This window comes from Sceloporus undulatus, chromosome 3 (genome assembly GCF_019175285.1).
Source record: "Sceloporus undulatus isolate JIND9_A2432 ecotype Alabama chromosome 3, SceUnd_v1.1, whole genome shotgun sequence".
NCBI lineage: Eukaryota > Metazoa > Chordata > Lepidosauria > Squamata > Phrynosomatidae > Sceloporus > Sceloporus undulatus.
In genome coordinates, this window is record NC_056524.1 from 251,060,896 (window position 1) to 251,083,594 (window position 22,699).

Genomic DNA, 22,699 nt, shown 5'->3' on the forward strand with positions numbered 1-22,699 from the left:
GGGCCCCCCAAAACCGTGATTGTCACGGGGGCCGCCGGGTTATGGCAACCCTAATCTGAGGAAGTATGCTTAAGTCTAGGAAAGCTCATGCTGCCAACTTTTCTTTCAGTGAGTCTTAAAGGTGCTACAAGATCTCACTATCATCATCACCATTGTTATTATTATCATTATTAAATCCAAATGCACCTGAAGAAGTGGACTTAAGTTGGCAACACTGATATACTGTAGACTCTTTCTCTGGGGCTGTGATCTGGAATCGTGGAGGCAATTCCCTTGTCAAACCAGGGGATTCTAAGAATTGTAGTTTGTTGTGACATGTGTGTGTGTTTGACTGTGTTTGTGGGTGTATATATATATATATATGTATATGTAAGTGTATATGTGTCTGTATAAATGTGTGTGTGTATAATGTGTGTATATATGTCAGTCTGTATGTGTGTGTGTGTGTGTGCATATATATATATATATATAGAGAGAGAGAGAGAGAGAGAGAGTCAATTAACCCAATTAACCTGGGTGCCTAGAAGAAGAGATACCTCCAGGTGATCCAACCACCTTGAAGTCTGAAGAAGAGCCAAGACAATCTGACAAGAAAGAGGGCAAAGCAGGCAGGCAATTGGCAAGCCAGCGACAGGTACAGCAAACCAAGCCAAGACTCCCTCACTCCTCCTCACAAAAAATTCCAGTCAGCATTTTCAGCTGAATTTACTCCTATATAATCATGCACAAGACTGCATATTTTGAGAAGCTTCCCTAAAATTACATGTATATAGCATACTGTCCCCATTTGGCATGGCCAGTCTCAGTTAATCTTCTATTGTCCAACTTTTCGAGCTGGTTTTACATAGGGTCGCCATAAGTCAGGACCTCCAAACCAGGACAAATGTAGGACAACATTTTCAAATGTAGGACACATTTTTTTTAAATGGAGGACACGCGAAAAAAATGATGATTTTTAAAAAAATGTTAATATAAATGCATGTTTCTTAGGCATGATCAAAATGGAGGACATTTTGGCATTATTTCTAGACAGATGGCAGAAATGTACCTCCCTTTCTGGCCAAACACTCCCAACCTGCATTCCAAAACATACACAGCAGCACATTTGGGCATTTCACATGGCTTTACTTAACATGACCTCTTGCATATTTCAGAGGCTTATTCCATAAACAAACCCCTTGGGTTTAACACTTAGCATGGTTTAACATGGCTATGCATATTGAACATGTCCAAATGGTTTCACCGTTCTTGCACCAAGTGTACTTCTCAGAAGTGTGTACTTGGTCAAAGGACTTTGGTTTTTCTTCACTGCGCATGAGATTGTAAAAATCACAGCAAGTTACACTGGCCATGCGTCAGAGGCTTGCTGATATCAATATCACCATTAAAGAACCAAAAACACACAGAAAACGCATTTTGGAAAGTCACACTCTCTCGGCTTCTGAAACAGTGCCTGCATGCCTCTCAAGCTGACTCATATCATCATCAGCATCATCATCATCATCATCATCATCATCATCACACTATCACTGTCAAAACAAAGGAGACTTGTTAGCATTAAAAGCACCCAAAACACACTTTGGAAGATGACACTCTCTTGGCTTCTGAAACAGTGCCTGCATGCCTCTCAAGCAGACTCATATCATCATCATCATCATCATCACCACCACCACACTATCATTGTCAAAACAAGGGAGACTTGTTAGCATTAAAAGCACCCCCCCAAAAAAAAACCACCTTGAGGCCTCTGGCCACTCACTCTCCACCTCTTCCTCCTCTTTCTTCTCCTCCCCCTCCTCCTCCTTTTCCTCCCCCTCCTCCTTTTCCTCCTTCTCCCCCTCCTCCATTCGCCGCATGGCCTGGGGCAGAGGGGGTGGAGGAGGAGGAGGTGGGTGGCGTGGTCACGCGCAAGGCACCACCTCCACCTTCACCTCCTCCACGCGGCCTGGAACGGAGGGGGCGAAGGAGGAGGAGGCGGGTGGCACGGGCATGCGGGGAGGCAGGGGAAGGTGGCGCAGGCACGCGGGGAGGCAGGGAGGGTTGCGCGCGAGCGCGCAGGAGGCGCTGCCTCCACTTTGCTTCCTCCGTGTGGCCGCGCGGCCTGGGGAAGAGGGGGCGGAGGAGGAGGAGGTGGGTGGCCGGGCAGGTGGGGAGGCGCCGCCTCCACCTTCACCTCCTCCGCCCCAGGCCTCGCTGCCCTCCTCTTCCTCCTGCTTCCCCGAGGAGGAGGAGGGCAGCAAGGCCCCACGGGCCGCGGTAACCCGGCTGCAACCGGAGTTGTCCCGGTTTTTGGCGGCACCCGTGACGGGAGGGGCCTGGGGCCGCCAAAACCAGGAAAATCCCAGTTGCAGCCGGGTTGTGACAACCCTAGTTTTACAATGCCCCGGTTTCTCTCTTCCTCTCCTCCTACTTGTCCCTTTTGTATTCATTTTACTTTAGTTCCTGCAAGCTGAGTTGAAGGTACAAAAATAGCTTGCATTCAGTTGACTAAGCAGACAGAAGAGCAGAGGAGGGGAATGGAGTCTTGTCCTTTCCAGTAGGCACAGACAACTAAAACTACTGCAGCTTCTCCTAGACTATATGTTCTTCCTCATTATTACATTTTGCCATATTAATCAAACTTTGATATTGCTTGGCTACATATGCTTTAGTTTTCATATGTGAAATATTGGGGGTATGATATAGACATAGATATCCTATTTTCTACAAAAAGAAAGTTATTCTCCATTTGGGAAGGGTTGTTTTATTGATTTCAAAAGAATCAATTATCTGTGTACATCCAGTATTCATGATTTCAATAAACTCACAACAAATTTCTTTTAAAAAAAACCAAAATCAGAAACTAACTATGGAGCTTATCATAGAAGACAAGTAAAGTGGAATTGCATTTGTATAACAGCACCCAATATTTGTCCTACTGCATGGCATTATTGCTACTGTGTTATTACGTGGGAGATGGTTTTAAAAGCAATTATTTTTACCATATATATATATATATATTTGACCTTCTTTTCCACTCATGTCCCAGTGTGATTTATGTGTGAAACTTCATTTGCACTTTTGCAGGAAGTCCCCTCTTATCTGTTGGGTTAAGGGACCACAACACTGTCAGAAACTAGACTTGGTCAAAAAAGCAGAACCCCATTTAATTTTTGGCCACTACAAGACTACCTTGATATGTGGGTGAGGTATATACACCTCTCCAACCTGCAGGAACAGCATGGCATGGCAGAAAGCCTGAGGCAGCAGCAAAAAAGGAAAAGGAGGCATGTTGGGAATTGGAGCCAGGGCCTGAGGTTTTGCAGTTGAGCCAGCCTCTCCCACCATGTGGATCCTGATGGCCTGCCTTCTTCATCCCTCATGCCCTTCAGAGCCTCACCATGAATCCCAGTTAGGGAAATAATGCAGAGGAAGGACCCCTCCTCCACCCATATATACCCCTGCTCCTCCTCTCTGGCCAGCCACCGCCTTAGGTGAGGAGTGTGTGTGTTTATATGATCAAGTGTGTGCTCCCCCCAGTCTCCACCCATTCACTGACATTTATTCAATGTGGCCACTTTGTGAGAGCGCTTTAACACTATTAGATTCTCCAATCCTGCAATGGTTATGAAAGTGCGGTAGTAAAGAAAGCAATCCCACTTGAACAGCATTTTAAAAGAACGTAATTGTAGCAAAAGAGGAGGCTCTTGTGGTAAGGCCCTAAATGTGCATACATTCTACTATGTTGTAGCTGAATTATATGGGCTAGTTAATGGGCAAAACCACTGGAAAAATTTGGAAGCTTTGTACTGATTTTCTAACTCACAAAAGCACTTCAGAAATATAAGTAAGCCATCACAGGCTGATATGACGGTGGTTCGTTGATATATTGCTTAGCTCTTTGTGTCAGCAATTTCCTGGAAATAATTGCACATTGGAGTGCAATTGTTACAGCAACTGAAATGTTGATGCTCAAAAGCTGGTCACTAATTTCACAGGACTTAGCTTGAAAATATGGCTTCTCTTAGTTTGATTGAAGCAAACATTAAATGTTAATTATTATTGCATTATTAGCTTTCTTCAAAAGCTGCTGTCCTGGCTATATTTTAATATGCCTGCCTCCTACATCTTGTTACTGCTTTCTGAAAGGATTGAAAGACCAAATAGCAATTAGTTTGATAACTAAAGAATATTTTTCTTCCTAACACTCCTTGTCACAAATATATACCTGCAATACAGTTAATATTTATTGGCTTCATTTCAAGGTGACAACCATCTCATTAATAATGATTAATGTAAATGAAGCTAATACTGTAATTATTTTCTGAAAAGAAATAAACCATTATAAACCATGGCTCAGGATGCACTTGTGTAACTATACACATATCGGGTACATATGCAACAATTGTTTGCACATTTGGTGTTTCCTCATCAAGTGTTTTGACATTTGTGACAAAAGAAAAAGCTTCACATACCTGCCTTTTAACACTGGGGCAGGAATCATGCATCTTGTAGGGAGAACATAGTTCTTGCCTGTCCTCTATGCTGCGATCCTCTCCAACCCAGGTTAAATATTAGGTAAAAATTGGTATAGAAGACACTGTCTCCTCTCCTGCAGAACAGTCAAAATTATTTTTAAAATAATAAAAATAAAATTTTAAAAGAGATAGCCTTCTTTGTTGCTGCTTTCAGACTTTGGAACTCCATGTCTGGGGAGTTTGGATATTCCTTTCTTGTTCTCTTAGTTTTCTTACTCTACCAAGCTTTTAGGAATTTAATGTGATGGGTTTTTAATGGTGTGCTGTTTTTCTGTTTATTTATATTCTGTCTTTCAATTAATTTTTAAATGTTTTAACTTTGTTAATGGTTTAATAAAATGTATATACAGGTTAAAAATCCCTTATGTGGAATTCTCAAATCAGAAATATTCCAAAATCATTCAAATGGGTGACTGAAGTATGATTCCTTTGCTTTCTGATGGTTAAGTGTACAGAAACCTTGTTTCATGCACAAATTATTAAAAATGATATGGACAAAATTACCTTCAGGCTATGTGTATAGGTTGTATAGGAAACATAAATAAATTTCATATTTAGAATTGGGTCCCATCTCCAAGATATTTCCTTATGTATATACAAATATACCAAAATTCAAAATTATTTTGGTTCCAAGCATTTCGGATAAAACACTCAACCTCTCTATCTGTATGTGTGTGTACACAAACATACTACTATCAGTACTACACACACATTAAGCAATGTGTATGTGTGCATGCACACACACACACATGCTGTTGTTGTGTGCATCAAGTCACCTAACCATTTCAATGGCTGAGCAAGTATTAAAACCCTGTTCTCCAGATTCATAGTCCAATGCTCAAACCACTACACAGACACCTTGCTTTCCAGTGAATAAAATAACACAACATTTTTTTTAAAAATTACTAACATCATTTCTGATTTCAGCATAGGGCAGAACATCTAAACATTAAAGGTTGTTAAGGTATCTCTGACGGAAGGAATTTGCCTTTAAGAAAGGTTCTTTCCCCCCTTATTTTTCTATTTTTAAAAATCATTTGTAACATTTCCCCATTCACAATAGAGCTGGAATAGGAGCACTTGGTTTCTGAATGGACTAAAGCAGCCATAAGTTGCATGGAGATAGCATTTACTAAGCTATGATTACAGAAGATGACACCATGGGAAATTCAAGATGGAAAAGGGCTAGAGTGGGTGCCCTACAGAGCTGCAAGATATTGGTCTCTGCAGATGAGACTCTCTAGATCAAATTTCTGCATTTAGGAATGTAATATTTATTTTCTTTGTAGAAAAATATATATATATATATCTGCCCTTCCAGCTCCCATGAACTGCTCCGAGCAGCTCTTAGCAATTTAAAACGACAATATAAAACCACACACTCAGTAAAATATATAAAAAATATACAGAGACAGAAATTATTGATAAAACAACCTAGAAACAGAACAAACATTTAGCAAGCAAAAGCCTGCAAGAATATAAATGGCTTCACAAACCCTAGTGAATTAGGTAGAGAATGGGCTACCTAAGTCACAGGGTAAAGTGAGTTGGCTATTTCTCTTGTTAACTTCAATAACTTCTCTATCATAAGTGGGATATATAAAAGGGTCTCTCTTTATGTTCTTAGCAAGTGGACAGTTCCCTTTGGGGACAGCATCAGTCTCTAAAGTATTCTGTACCCAATCTAATTACCATCCTGAAACTTAAAACCATTAGACTTGGTCTTACCCTCTGAGGTAGCAGAGAACAAACGTACACCCTCCTTTCTGTGTCAGCTCTTTAGATATTTAAAGAGTGCAGTCATGTCATCCTTTAGTCTTCTCTTCACCAGGTTGAACATGCCCAGCTCCTTCAACCTTTCATCAATTGTACCTTTCTCCGTAACTGTCAGCATCCTTGTTGCCCTTCTTTGAATCTGCTCTATGTTAGCATACCTGGCACCCTCCGCATTGTAAGTGAGGACTTTTCCCCCATATCTGGAGCCAGGCCTGTCTTAAGAGGTCACAATGACCTTTGAAGTGCCAGGAAGCTTTCCTACAGTAACAACACATTGACCTGAACCCATGTGAAGGACCCAGGTAATACCAAGATAAAAGTTAAATGTGTTTGTTGATCACTCCAAACTCCCCCCAGGCTTTCTACATATCATCTTACACTGTAGACAAAGTAGATCCCATTGCACAAAGCAAGTTAGACCAAGAATTTTATTGCACTGGCCCTGGAAGGGGCCTGTAGCATTTCAAAACGGAACGTTCTAGAGACGGGAGGCGGTGGGGAACGCATTTTTAAAAAAATATTTTATTCAAAATTTTATTAAGCATTTTAAAAAGATATCAAAACAAACATATACTATCATTATATAAAATATAATCCAATACATCATATAAAATCTTTATATTTAACTTCTTTACATACATGATGACTTCCTTGGTTACTGACTAATATCAATCATACTATCTACCTTTTTAATTCTAACTGAACTCTACTCAATTATATTGATCCTGTTGAATTCTTCAAATTATCATTGTGATTTTTCTCTCCCATTGGAACAACATTAACATATGTTACTTTTCCCTGATATATTGTCCTCTTATCATCATCTTATCGCATCTAAATTGCCTCAATCTATCTTAATTTAATCTAGTCTTTATTATTTTAATCCTTTTAATTATAATCCTATCCAAAATATCAATAACAATACACATTGGGGGAAAAAAGAATAGAAATTGATTATCTTTATCTCAACAACATCCATTCTGTTTCTATTTCAAATTCATCCTATTACATCTCTATAATAGGGTACATCTTATCTTCCTTCAAGTTTTTCAAATAATTCTTCCATATTTCCCATTCCTCGTAAAACTCTTCCAAGTTTCTATCTTTAACCAAATATGTCAGCTTATCCATCTCATATAAATCTAACATCTTCCACCTCCAATCTTCAATTCTTGGGCATTCTTCTTTCTTCCAATTCCTCACGAATGTCATTCTAGCTGTGGCCAAAGCAAACAGTAAAAAATTTTCATTTATTTTTTCCCAATATTTTGAGGCATCGAATATATTGAGCAGAATTTAATGGTTGGTCCTCCCTCCAGTCCAAAGATTTTCTTCATTTCTATATGTATAGTTTTCCAGAATTGTTTTACAATCGGGCAGTTCCACCACATGTGTAGATAACTACCTACCTCCTTCTTACATTTCCAGCAAACATTTTTATTTTGTTTAAACATTTTCACTAGTTTATATGGGGTAAGGTACCACCTATACATGGATTTGTATATATTTTCTTTTATGTCAGTACTTATCATTTTATTGCACAGTGAGAACGGTGCTGCTGCCGCTGCCACCAAACATCCCCATCCCGTTCTCGCTGTGTTCTCTGGGGGGCAATTTCTGGGAACGCTTCTCAAGCGTTCCCGAAAATCGCCCCCTCTGGGATGCATCTGGAACAGGATGGGGATAGTCAGCGGCGGCAGCAGCGTTCTTGCTGTGCGGTAAAATCCATTCCCCACCGCCTCCCGTCCCCAGAACATTCCATTTTGGAACACTACAGGCCCATTCCAGGGCCAATGCAATAAAGTTACATAACTCCTGCCGACTCTATGTCATGTTCCCAGCCAAGTTCCTTTGTGATTGTCATATATACAATAGTTATTTTGTCAATGAAAATTTAAGACCATCTACAAAAATTACCCATTTTGTCAATTCCATGAGAAAGCACTCAGATTCTTTGTATTTCATGTGGGAGTGTTAAGTACACAATGAGGGCATGAAACAGGATTTAAATATCCACCCTGCACATGTCCAGTTTGCAACTGCAGTGAGCAACCAGTGGAGCTCTGCCCAACCATCCAGAGTCTCCTCTTCCCATATTATCTTCAGTTATCTTCAGACATTGCCTAAGCCAAAGCCTCCTTTCCATGGATTCCTCTTCAGAACTAGTAAATATCACTCTCTTTACAACCCTAAGTCTCCGCTATCCGGTTTCCATATTCTGCTTGAATTGATAATGTGTATTTGGTTGCACACTTGCATATTTCTAAATAAAAACTTCTTTATTCATTTAACTTGAAGTCCTCTCACAGTTACTGCTGGTATATGTAGATGAAAATGGGCCCTTAGGTTACCAACCTCTCACAAGCCTCCTATGAGCTAAATAGTTCCACCAACTTTTAAGGAGATGCTGAAACAGTTGGTGAGGAATCTCAGTCCCAGCCCAACCTTTTTGGGTAACATCTATACCTTTCCTAAAGTGAAGTGCCTAGAAGTTAATGCAGTACTCCACATGAAGCCTAATTTGTGCTGGATTCAATGAGACTATTACTTGTCTTGTCTTGAAAACTATGGTTCTCTTAATGCAGGCTAAAATATTATTTACCTTCTTTGCTGCAGCATCACATTGCTGGGTCATGTTCAAATTATGGCCACCTATAATCTCAAGGTTCTTTGCATTGCTACTTTTGGTGTCCTTGGTAGAAATGTTACTTTTGCTGTTCCTTTCCCTGGTAGCTGTACAATGAACATTTGATGTGCAGCATTTAAATTATGTCCTGAATTTATTTTGTAGTAGATAGATGTTATGGTGGCCTTTAATTAAGACATCTGTGAGGAAATAAACAAAGATTATGCTTCTAAAACTGAGCATGCAGAATGTAGAGAAAGGTCACTTAGGAACTTGTAGATGCTGCCGGTCTGCTGGAATGTTTGTCAGCCTGCATTTAAATATCCTGTTTCAAAGGAGTCAGCTTTCTTATATGACTTCATATTTAGGGACTTTTAATGAGCTGGCAAGTCAGGACAAATTGGGATATCCATTGCTAGAATACAGATGAAGTCATTTTTATGTCCATGTGCATGGATGACAGAAAGCAAGCAAGTTGGATAAAATAATAAGTTGGGGAGATGGTGAGGGAGAGAGCAAACACAAATTTTGGTCAGGTGGCAAGCAGATTTTTTTAAAAAGTCAAGCAATCTTGCATACTATCACCCTATTTATTCCACCTATATGCAGAAAATATCATATGTAAAGCAGGCTTGGATTCAGAGACAGGAGGAGTGAAGATAGGAGGAAGGAACAATACCAGACTAAGATACAGAGATGACACATTACTACTAGCAGAAACAAACAAAGACCTGGAGCAATTACTGAAGAAGTTCAAGAAGGAGAGTGTCAAAGTAGGCTTAATACTGAACATTTAAAAAAAATACTGTGAAAAATACTTAAGAATTCATCCTAGACAATAAGAAAATTGAAAAAGTCAAAGAGTTCCTATATTCAAAATTTTAGTTGAATATTGTTTAGAACAGAGATTGCAGCCAAGAAATCAGAAGAAGACTAGGAATGGACAGGGTAGCTATGAAAGAACTGGACAAGATTATAGGCAAGATTGCATGACACTGAACACTAAAGTGAGGATTGTTCAAGCCATTGTTGGAAGGTATGTGTTACAGTACTGTGATACAAAATAATAAAATACTGTACAGTACATTATATTGTACTATATTGTATCAACTATGTTAATTTCAAACATCTATAAACCATCATAATAGATTGCAGGCTATATTCAATATATATTTATTCTCTCTCTCTCTCTCTCTCTCTCCACACACAATATTAGCTGGCATCTTGCTGGTGAGTCTGAACTAGAGGGAAACCATTCAATCGATGGTTTATTCTTATTGATCCTATGGATTCAATAGACCTGCTCTAATCAGAACTAACATAAGGATTAAGACCAGCATGTAATGTTGCCACAATGTGTATTAATTCAATATGGTACAAACAAAAGGAAGAATTAGAAGTTGTCATGCTGGTTTTGATTTCAGCTTTGCCCTGAAAACCTGTAGTTCTGTCCTTAAATTCCAAGTTAAACTGCAGAGTTTACAGAAAATCAGGTTAGATCTCTCCCTCCCTCTCTCTCTCTCTCTCTGTGCAGAAATACTTAAGAGAGAGAGTTTTCAGAAGGTTCCACTTACCATTTCTGTAATAACTGTGAACATCTTGTGTTTTTACCTTTACAGACCCTATCATTTCCATATGAAAATGGTCATTTGTGCATACGTACCAGTCGGAAATCCCTACTCCTACTGACAATTGCTTTCCATTGTAGCTCATAAGTTACCATTGTTATATTCTGTGTTGTTGTGAGATAATTACAGCAATTCGTTCAAGGCTTGGCCTCAAGAGGTGGGAGCTCGTGACACCTGGAAATAGCTGCTCATTACTGACAGGTAGGGGTGTGCACAGAGCCAATTTAGACCCTGGAAAACAGACAAAAATAAACCCTTTATAGAATGTGCCAGGCCTTCATGAGCCTTCTAGGGCCCTAGGATCTGTCTTAAACACAGAAAAACCATTTCCTTTTAATAAGGCTTCTCTGTCTCTGTGTATAATCTAATTGAGTACTGATTTATGCCTGAATTGGGTAGTTTATATAATAAAGACACTTAGATTGCTGGAAACTTTGGGTGTTCCAACTGCTGAAGAATATGACTTCATATCATATAATAGTAAACTCAATTCTCCAACAGCTTATTCTTATGTAACAAAATGGCACCATCATCCACAGAGAAGAGGGATGTATCATCAGGCTTGTAAGAACCATAGCATTAATAGAACAATACAAATATTTAGAAAGAAAACTCTACAGGGGAAACTTTGCAGGCCAATTTGCTGCAATGGTTAGTGCTGACCTGGATTTTGGAAAATTGAAATTCTCATCCCCTTTGAATCATGCAACTCCCAAAGTGACCTTAGGCCAGGAACATCTCTCTCTCTCTCTCTCTCACCTGATCTACTTAGAGGTTTAGCCAGGTTAGTCTGTAGAATCAATATATAGAGAGATCTTGTAGCACCTTTGAGATTAACTGAAAGAAAGAAATTGACAGCATGAGATTTAATTTACTTCAGTCTGAGACTTCAGTCTGAAGAAGTAGGCTGAAGTCTACAAAAACTCATGCTGTCAATTTCTTTTTTTTTCCAATTAGTCTCAAAGGTGCTACAAGATCTCTCTATGTACTACTTGGAGGGTTGTTGTGAAATGAAATAGAAGAAGAAAAAGAGAACTATGCCAATCACCATGAGCTCAATGGAGCAAAGGTAGCTGATAAATAAATAAATCTTAATATAGCTCACTGAAGACTGAACTCATCAGTGGAAAAGAGAGGTCACGATCCTGTTGCACCACTGTTGTCATGCCCCACAGTTGTCATTATGGAGGCAATACGTGGAGTGTGGAGGCAATAGAAGCAGTAACAACAAAGAAAAGAAGCAGGAGAAGATGTGGGAAATGTGAAAATGAAAAAGGTGACTTGGACATAGCTAGTTCCAAACTGCCTGTTCCATGCTAGGGCAGGATAGTTATTGAAGATAACTGTCCCAAAGTGCCTTGACTTCAAGAACTCTGCCATCTCCCTTCCTTCTGAACTTTGCAACAGCCCAATTCATGAACGGTGTGCCCCAGCCAGAAATGTTATCATAGTATGGAAGCATTGCAGTCATCCTGGGATCATAGTGCTGTAACTGTGTTGTGTGAAAGGGCCCCAGGTGTGCGCTCAAGAAAGAGAAAAAAAGAAGAAAAGTAAAATAGGCAGATGTATGAACTCATGCAAGTCCAGAGAATACACAGTTGTAAGAAACCTTTGAACTTTGGCAATAGTGTGTTTAAGCAAGTTGGTTTTGGTAATCCACACTCACACAGAGTTATTTCCAAGGGGATTTTTTTTTATTGAACAAGCAAGTATCAAAATATACAGAATGATTGCACTGGGAATAGCAAATATCATGACAGATCCCCCCAAATACCAACTATTAAGTGAATAATACAAATTACCAGATGAGTAAAATACTGTTACTTCAAAATGGGGGGAAGTGTAATTTGAAGAACTAAACTTGCTTGAGAGCAAACGTTGAGATGACAGTGGCATCATGAGGACTGGTGTCCCTCAGGGGCAGAAATAACATGGGTAAATACAGAGAGAGCTTCCTGTAGTACAAAAATAATATTTCAACATGTTTTTGCAGATTTTTAAATCAACAGTAACAGTGCGACATTAGCATGTGAAAGGAAACTAGCAGTTTGGTTACACCTTGCATAAGCAATGCAAAACATTTTGAAGTTTGAAATCATTTGATTCTTATAAAACGCACCAAGAGAGTAATTTTTTTTCTTTTTACCAAATTCCATTTTTCTTGAGGTTTTCCATTTTGCTGACTAAATTTATACATCTATGCTTCTAAGCAATGCTTTGTTGTTGTTCTGTACCTTCACCTCATTTCCAAATTATGGTGAGCCCAAGGCGAACCTATCATGAAGGTTTTTTTGGCAAGATTTGTTCATAAGAAGTTTGTCAGCATATGACTTGCCCAAGGTCCCCCAATGGGTTTCATGGCTGAGCTGAGAATCGAACCCTGGTCTCCAGAGTCATAGTCCAACATTCAAACCACTATGTCACTCTAGCTCTCAAAAAATGCTTAGGAAGAGTTATCCATTCTCCCATTTTTTCCTCTCTTTTCCTGTTTATCTGTGCCTGGATACTGGAGGCAGATGCTTATTCCTTTGCCTTGTGTAGTCTTGCACAGGTAACTAGAGCCTTTCCCAGTTCCACTTGTGTTTATTGCATTGTTTATTGCAGGAACACAGCTGCAACCCAACACCCAGAGTTTGTGTTTCTCCGGCCTCCTTTCACCATTCTCATTGTCAACACTGCCAAAAAGAAATTTCCAGCTAGACGGATGATCCAGATGATAGTGAAGCTGGGTAGATATGAAACAGCTTTCTAAAAAGGAGTTCAGCAAGCTTGCTTTATCGTGTCTGTACATAGAGGTGAGGAGTTTAATAAATGCATGAGTGGGCAAGATCTGGCCTTCAGGACACATGCACCCCAGCTCAACTGTATTGTGCTGCTTTGGGGTGAAAATAGAGATGGTGTGTTTGACTTAAAATAGAAAGGTCTACACTTTGCAACAACAAAAACAAAAACAAAAACATTGCAGCTGCCTCTTAAGATGAACATGGGGATGGATGAAGGCTTCACTGGAAGCCATGCCCTATGAAGAGTGGCTTAGGAATATGGGAATGTTTAATCTGATGAAAAGAAGGTTAAGAGGGGACATGATAGTCATTTTTAAATATCTGAAGGGCTGTCATATTGAAGAGGGAACAGGCTTTTTTTCCATGGCTCCAGAGCCTAGGACAAGGAGCAATGGATTCAAACTACAGAAAAAGAGATTCTAAATAAAGCTCAGGAGGAACATCATGATGGTTAGAGCTGTTCAACAGTGGAATATGTTGCCGTAGAGTATGGTGGAGTCTCCTCTTTTGAAGGTTTTTAAACAGAGGCTGGATGGCAGTCTGTTGGGGGTGCTTTGATTGGTGTTCCTGCTTGGAACGGCATTGGACTCAGTGGCCCCTGTGGTCTCTTCCAGCTCTGTAATTCTATGATTCTATCTCTCCCATTCATCACAAGGCCTTTATCAGAATATTCTTCATGACTTTTAACCAGAAACAGAAGCATAAAATGGAAATAAAATAAGATGAAAAAACTGTAAACTGGCTAAGCATCTTTTCTCATGCCTGTTGTTTGTCTATCTCTTGTTTTTGGTGTTGGGCTGCATATGTGTATCTGTAATAAACAATGCAATAACCACAAGTGGAATTGGGAAAGGCTGTAATCACCTGTGCCAGACTACATGAGGCAAAGGAAACAGCATCTGTGAAAATGTGAAAGAGCCCCTTGTCTGGATTGGTGCTCTCTTGACATAGTTTACAAACAACTTTTGGATTATCTGGAAGACTTCCACCACTGTAATGGGGCTGAAGAGAATGTTGGGATTTCTATTCTGTATAAGTTCTTTTGTGTGTGTGCTCAGCAGCTCTATTTTCCAGCAGGCACAGCAAAACCAATTACAGGATTAACTTGCCCATGTGATGGCAAGTAAAGATGGAGGTAAGTAACACAGTGATGGTTTCCAGGACAGAGATTCCAGAGAAATCAAGCAGAGGAAAGAGGAATATTAGATGATAAATGAAATTATCCTACTGCTTTATTAGTGCTATCTTGCAAAACCACTTAAATACAGTAACTTCTAATTTGTTCAGTAGAAACTGGCAAAAATCAATTTCTGAAATGTTTCATAAGCCTGGATGTGACATGTGGCAAGGGGAGCATCAACCTCAGCTGCAGCAAGTATACCACTCATTTTTGGTTTTATGTGTGTGCACACACAAAAATACCAAGGCTGAGATTCTACATCATTTCAGGACAGCATGAATATCCATTGATAGAGTTTCAGGTGGTCATAATTGTTGAACGCTGTATGAAACACAGTTATGTGTGCATAGTGTAAGTTACACCTGTGTATGTCACCAGCAGAATTTTAACAAATGCTTGTTCAACAAATGAGGAAATATATGGAGTCTTTTTAAGGCAGCTCTCTTGTTTTGAGACTTTTACTCCTTCATCTGAAGACCTGGAATCAGGACCAGATGCTGAAATTTAACAATCCAAATTATGCTGCTGGCATACTTCCCACAGGTAGCTGATGGTGTGAATGGAGTGTTGACCTTCTTATATTTTAATTAAGCCCAGGGTCTAAAACAAACTACTTGTACAGTTTTATGGATGGAGCTGTCCTCCCACTTAGAGACATACTAATTGGGTTGGAAAGATCCACACAATTGGCCTCATCCACATGTTTGTTATGATAGTCTCACACCACAATTGCTGGTTCAAACCATCACATCTCCTAACAGCATATCCTTACAGCAGTCAATTCTTCATATGAAGCAATTGGTATACCCACACAATTACAATTGACTTTCCCATCCATGGGAGTTCAGTTTGTTCCCCCACACACAGATAGGGGGAAATTGGATAGTCTCACCCTTTATTATTCTATGGTGGCAACAAATGCACAGATGTGTCAGCATGTCTGCATGCACACACTACCATTGAATAATATGAGGCATGGCAATCTGTGGGCAGTCAACCCTGTGTACTGTCAGTTTAACAATAAAAAGGGTCCACTGTATAACACTGATACCATTTTAAGTGTCATGGTTCTGTTGCATGGAATCCTGGGAATTGTGCTTCTGTAAGTTTATAATTTTCTGCTACAGACAGCTCTAGTGATGTAGTGTAAGGAAGCTCATTAGAAAATATTTAGAATCTCACTAAATGACCAATCCCACAATTCCAAAGGAAGTAATTGTTGCAATTAAAGTGATATAAAATTGCTGTATTTGCCTAGCTTCTGTCCTGGAAATCATATACAGTTGGCCTTCCATATCCACAGATTCAACCATCCACAGCCTGAAAATATTAAAAACCTATATAAATCCCAAAACATAAAATTTAATTTTGTTGTTTTATATAAGGGACACCATTTCACTGTGCAATTTTATATAATGGGTCTTGAACATCCATGGATTTTGGTATCCATGGGAGGTCCTGGAACCAAAGCCTAGCAGATGCCAAGGGCCTCCACTGTAAATGCTGTGGATACAATAAGTAGGGATGTGTAAGAAATCTGTTCGAGTGCAATTTCTGTGTCAATGTTTCTGAGCCTGCACTCCTTGAACAGAATGCAAACCATATGGATTTTATATCGCTGGATGACTGTATGTATGATAACGCGCAGATGTTTCAAAATATTTTATCTTCCCCCTTCAAAATAAAAGTAGTTTGGGATATAGTGGTGAATCACAAAAATCTCCAGAAGCTTTGGTTCTCCATTTTAGGCTAGTTCACCTCAGAATCTTTGGGGAAGCGGGACTGAAATAGCCTTTTCTTAAAAGGGCAGGAAGGTAATACTTGTATTCAGGAGAAGGCAATGATGTGGCTGCTACTCTGCATTCTCTGCCTACCTCTGGTTTAATAGTTAAATGCCCATCTTCTGGGTTTTTTTTTTTTTTAATGGAGTGAGTTTCAGTTTTGGTCAGTGCAGGGACCTACAACTTTTTTTTTTAAAAAAAATATTTATTGGAAAAGGTACTCACCATCCGGGAAGCTTCCAGGGGATGAAATTCATCTTTGGCAGAAAAAAAAGGAAATGTGAGGCTCTGAAGGGGTTGAGGCTTCAAAAACAGACCTGCGGGCAGCAGGTGTCCCTGTGGTTTCACTTTGCCCACCTTGAACTAGACTGTCAAATTAAGGGGTCATTCCCACTTGCTCCAAAGAGTGATTTGAGGTATATGACTCTCATTCCCATTTGAAACAGCTTCCAATCCTCATTGGATCGATTCCAGGAGGAAAGAAGTGGGGCAAACACAAATAACCTGGGATTTCCTGACACTAGTTTGAAAGTGGGATTTTTTTGGGAAGAATCAATTCTGAAGCATGCCCAATAAGTGGGAAGTCCAGAGCAGAATCGATTTTTTAATCGAAAAATCAATATATTGCTAAAGCAACTACTTGCTTTAGCAATAGATCGATTTTTCGCTTATTTCTTTTTAAAAAAACACAATTGTCTCTCGCCCTCCTCCTCCTGGGTTCCCCAGCCTTGCCTTGCTCCCTTTTCTGCAGTGCGGGTGCAGCCCAAACCAAGCTCCCATTAAAGGGGAAAGCCGCTGCCGCTGCTTGCCTGGTGCTACTGGGGCTTCTGGTGCTGTTGCCATGGTGGTCAGCACAAGGCAAGCGGCGGCAGTGGGAAGGAAATAGGGAAGGTAAACAGGAAGGAAGGAAGGAAGAAAGGAGAGAAGAGAAGAGAGGGACGAAGAAAGGAAAAAAGAAAGAAAGAAAGATAAAGAGAGGGTCTGGTTGGGGCCACAGCCTTCCAAAGAGGTTCCCGGGGAATGGGCAACCAGTTGAAGGGCTGCTGCCTTCCCTGGCTCCAACTAATGGGAATGATAAGCATTCCCAGCAAAAAAAGTGATTCCACAAAAGGTCCCTTTTCATAGTGAGAATGATGGACCTTTGGGAATCGCTTCATGGAGCGGAGCCAGATCGGAACACAGATTATACTCCAAGTGGGAATGACCCCTAAGATCATGTTTGAAATCTGCACTCGGTCAAGAAGCTCCCTGCAGGACTCAAAGTCAGTCAGTATTATCCACCTTAACTTTTGTCTCTTCCTATCATATCTTTTGGGAAAAGAAGATGGAGGGAGGAAGAACTAAAGACAGTGAGTTCTTTAGAAGAAAGATAGAACATAAAGGATGTAAATAAAGCAACAAGTGAAATTCTTATTTCTCCAGAAAGGTGAGCAAGAAGTCATGATAGGTTTTTTTGAGGAGGGGGATGGGGAGTCAATTAAAGAGTGTTTTACCTCTAAACAGGAGTCTTTTCTTCACCAAACTCAACCATATTATTGTGTCTGAGATTAAAACCTCAATAACAGACATTTGCACTTGAATAGATATGATCATGATTGCAGTGCTCAAGTTTATATGGATAACAATGCAATTTTATAGATAGCTAGTCAAAACAGAAATAATCCTACTAAACTAAATAGGATTTACTCCCAAGTAAACATCCTTAAAATGATGTTTGGGTAAATTTGTAATGCCTACAATGGTCAGAAAAAATGTAAGAATAAATTAACATTTGAATGATAAATAAGTATCTCTCTTCTGCTTTTAATTCTGCCATACCACCGATAAGAGTTGAGAAATCCCCAAAACCCTTTAATTTTTATCGATGAAAATAGTATTTGGATATACCTAGCTACCAGACTAGAAATCCCCAAGAGCTGAAATCCAATTAATTCATTTAGAGTTTATTCTGTTCCCTATCAGCTTCTGTATATCAAATCTCTAAACCCACTGATAACCAATACGATAACCATTTTCTTTATGGCACAGACTGGTGATGTACTGCAACACTCTAAAGAATAGTTCTAACTAAGGCAGTTGGTGAGACAACATTTTCCAATGTAACAATACAGATTAATCTCCATAAATTTTCTAGATGTAAATCTTACAAACTAATTCACTACATTTATGGCAATCAAAGTAAAATTAATTTAACGGATGTGTTTTAGTTGAGTTGCAAGGAGATACTTTTAGCTGTAGCATGGAAAACAAGAGGAAATCGGAAGGGTTATTATTAGATAGTCATAACCTTAGAGGATTAAAGGTATGAAATACAATATAGAAAAGGATACAAGGGTGAGATTATCTCAGGATAAATTCATCCTTTAGGATTTTAAACTGCAGCAGAGACAATCAAACCTGTTACCATAGCATTTCTTTTAATGCACAGATAAATCTGTAGTTCTTGTTTATATAGTTCATCCTCTGGAGGCACTAATATGATTCCCTTTAAAATTCAAGTTAATGAGAAAATAATGGAGAATTGTAGATATAAGCAATTTTTCCCCTACTGTCACTGTCATCATCTTTTTATACAGCCAGAGGGCTCTCTGAAAATATAAGCTGGATTTATTTTATGTACCGCCAAACCTTTAACAATCTTCTTTTACCAAGCTTTCTGATTTCAGCCTCAAGCTCGGGGAGCAGGAGGGGGAACCCCACATTTCTAAATCAGTATGTCATCCATACATTTAACCTTACCCCTAATCGGAGGGGGCGGACCCTCACGACTGTAACTCTTAAAACTTTGCCTAGCAATCCTCTTTCACATTTTATTGGCTTTTCTGGGTTGCAGTGCTGATGAAAAACTGTATGTGGCAAGAGGCTTGGGACTGCCTATCAGTTGCTGAGTGTAGTGAACTGTGTAATGAAGCAATGTTTGTTTACTTGCCTTTGTATATAGCGTTTCTGTGTATCTTTTCAGCAGGCTAGTGATCTCCTTTGGCCTAAAACCTTATCCAGAACTGTTTGGAAGACTTCACGAATGCCAGTTGCACAGAGCTGCAGTCACTTTACACAAAAAGGAAGAAAACACCAAGACAGCAACAGAAAGGGAAACAGCAAGGGAGATAAAATATCTAGAAGTAAGATCATACAAAAGAAGAAAGGCTATGGATGTTTAGCCTCAGGAGATGTGAAGGGAAGAATGAAGGGTGAGATAGATTCTGAACTGCACCAATAAAACCATTTCCAAAAAATATTATAAAAGATGCCAGAATGCAATGTGAAAGAAATTATCCCCCCTCTTCAATAATATTCCAAGAAACAGTGGGTTAAGCCCATAGAAGGTCAATAGAGATTAAATGTTTAGTGGATGAGTCTTTACATAAAAGTCTGTCGATGAACCTCCACATGGTCAGAACCCTCCAGGTGAAACTGGTTGCTAAAGTTGTAACAGCTGCTACATCTTCCTATAGAGAAGCCTCCCCCAGCTCTCTTTCATTTCTATCAACTCAGTTGCCTTCTGGCAGTGCTTCATTTCTTCTTATAGCAGTAAAGAGCAACAAAGAAGTCAAAGTAACACAGAGAAGACTGGAAGGTCACTGTCTGGTTGACTTCTGTAAACTGTCAGAACGAATTGCTTCTAAAGTCACCCAGAGGCTTTTCTAACACATGGACCTTAGTCCACAACCATCTGTACTGACCAACCCTATGGCTGAAATCCTCTGCTTCATTATGCACACTTATATACCATTGATTTTACCTGCATCTGGACACTTGTAGCTGGGTGCAAGAGCTCTGTTCTTAAGTATTTAGATACAGACTATCTGAAATCCCATGGGGCTCTTCAGACCAGCCATTAAGGCTGGCCTGGGGGTGGAGTTGGGGCATTGCATCCACATGACGCAAGCCCTGACTCTGCCCCCTAGGGCGCCATGATGGTACTCACCACTCCACATGGCATGCAGCATCGCGGTTCTCCTCCAGTGCTGCATCCGGATGACACAGCACCGAAGGAGCGCCGTATAGGCATGGTGCCATAGCTATCACACCCTTTCCAGGGTGCAAAAAGGAGCTGCTTTTTTGGCTCCTTTTCATGCCCTGGAAAGGCCGGATTGAGGCCACAGTGTGCGGTTGCTGCAGCCTCGATCCAGCTGAAAAAGGGGCAGATGGAGACCCAAATACCTCCCTTAATCATGCCTTAAGATCATTGGAGGAAGGTATTCTCTTGGTTCTACCACCTACACAGATAGGTTTCACAAGAATACAGGGGACAGACTTCTTGGTAGCTGCTTCAAGGCTGTGGACTCTCTCCCACTAGATACTAGGCTAGTATCTGTCAGGGATGATGGGAGTTGTAGCTCTTCACCTCTGGCTCTAACTCACCACCTTGTTATGCACCGGTACTGACCAGTTTTGGCCAGTGGTTAATGCTTTTCTCCAAAGCAGCAGAGTTTCAGAGAATAGGCTGAAGACCCTGACAAACTCTCCAAGCCTTCTCACTCTTCTTCCACAGAAGTCTTCACACTTCTCCAGGATCCTGCTGGCTCTTGTATCTTCTTCAAGACACCAGACAACTCAGTAGTCTTATATAAAAGATCTACTTTATTCTACTATAAACAAATACTAATGCCCTCACAAATCACAATCTCTACAATCTCCAAACTACTCACAAAACTCCACAACTACCTACAAAATACATTGGCAATCATAGCAATTATTATAGCCATCGTTAAACACCACCCACTTAGTCAGTTTCCACCCAGTGGGCGTGTACATCCATTTTGATTGGTTCTCATAGTTCAACCCATACTTAAGGATTTCATCATCTCACCTTGTACACTTAATGATACTCAGGTGTTTTCAATTATACACTCTACATTTCTGTCCTTGGCATTTAGGACTTCTAAATTACATTAGCTTTTACACCTGTGTGGCTTCTTAATTGCTTTTGCTTAGTCATAGTGACTCTCACATACATGTTTTATTTCTTCTACTGTATATCCCATGTTGCATTTTCCTTAACAGTATCTTCCTTGCTTTTGGTTTATTTTATTTGATCAGGCATTTGGAGACTTAGTGCTGAAATAGATGGCCTTGAAGGGGTGGCTTGGCACTGGCCCTTTGAATGCCAGGTTGGAGCTGTGGCAACCACACACCATGCCCCCAACCTGGCCTTTTGCTGGCACAAAAAGTAGCAGCAAAATGCCACTCCTTTTTGAGCTGGCAAAAAGTTGGCCTTTATACTGCTGCCACAGCTTTGCATCACTCCACCACCATGTGGTTGGGCAGGTGGTGTGACATTAGCTTAGGGGTGGCGACAGAACATGCGGCTTCTAAACCTCACCCCTAAGTCAGTGCAACAGGGCAGTCTGTTTTGCCCCTAAGTGTCCATGTAGAAAAAGGTCTGTCATGAGATATGTGTGCTGCATTTGTATTGTTATTTCTACAGTTTCAAATGATTTTACATTGTTTTAAAGCACTGATGTTTTAATATGGTAATTAATTTTAAGGGTTTTTGTTTTGTTTTGTTTAAATCCATGTACCAATTACCTAGCTGCTGGAGTCCCATATCGGAGAAAGGTGGGATAGAAAGTCAGTCAGTCAGTCAGTCAGTCATTGATTCTTTTTTCCAAGTGGACACATTGTCCAAGGAGATAACACAATCAAGGGATGCATAACACAGTGAAGCTAGGTTTATATACATCCCTTAACATACAAAGAGCAGAATATATATCTTGTCTACAGGCAAGCAAGTGAGCACATAGACTTGGAAGTAAATCACATTGGAATCTTGGAATTATTAAAATTTGAAATTATTTCTGAATAAATGTGAAGTACAATAAATTAAACAGGAAAATAAATTTTGGACTAGATGACTCCCTGGACTAACCCCTGAGGACATCTGGGGCCATGTCCAGCCAATTTTTTTTGTAAAAACAAAACTGGGAGGATGATCCATGGTCAAAGGGTGTTGGTGTGATCCCCTATGTATGACTATCTGAAATTGTTTTAGGGGAAATTGTATGGATGGGTTCCTTCTAGTAAACACAGTATGTCCATCTGATTGAACAGACCATTTTCTTGAAAAATTCACATCACAAATCAACCAGGCTTTCCCACAGCAAGTAGAGTTGTAAAAACAAACACAGAATAATGACTAATCTGTCAATCTTGATTTTGTTATGTTTCTCTGAATCCCACTTTTGTTTGTGTGTGTATGTAACTGTAGAAATAATGCAGTTTGATACACTTTAACCATCATGGCTCTGTCCTACAGAATCCAGGGATTTGTAGTTTTGTGAGACACCAGCACTATTTGGCAGAGGAGACTAAAGGCCTTGTAAAACTACAAATCCCAGGATTCCATAGGCTGGAGCTACAGCATTTAAAGTGGTGTCAAACTGTATTATTTCTACATTGTAGATG

General features: G+C 39.9%; 1 protein-coding gene across 5 annotated transcripts in view; it reads left to right on the plus strand.

Annotated features, from left to right (window-relative positions):
• LOC121925591 overlaps positions 1 to 20,668 on the plus strand; it is a 78,694-nt gene extending 58,026 nt beyond the window's left edge. For 4 of the 5 annotated variants that reach the window (XR_006102903.1, XR_006102902.1, XR_006102904.1 and 1 more), the window contains one exon: positions 19,254 to 20,668. Coding sequence is in view for 1 of the 5 variants with exons in the window: in XM_042457913.1 (XP_042313847.1) it covers positions 19,254 to 19,511 (258 nt within the window). In the remaining 4 variants the exon portion in view is untranslated. Of the gene's footprint in view, positions 1 to 14,182; positions 14,466 to 19,253 lie in introns of those variants that run through there. The other variant, XR_006102906.1, reaches the window with a different exon arrangement.
• Positions 20,669 to 22,699: the final 2,031 nt, after the last annotated feature.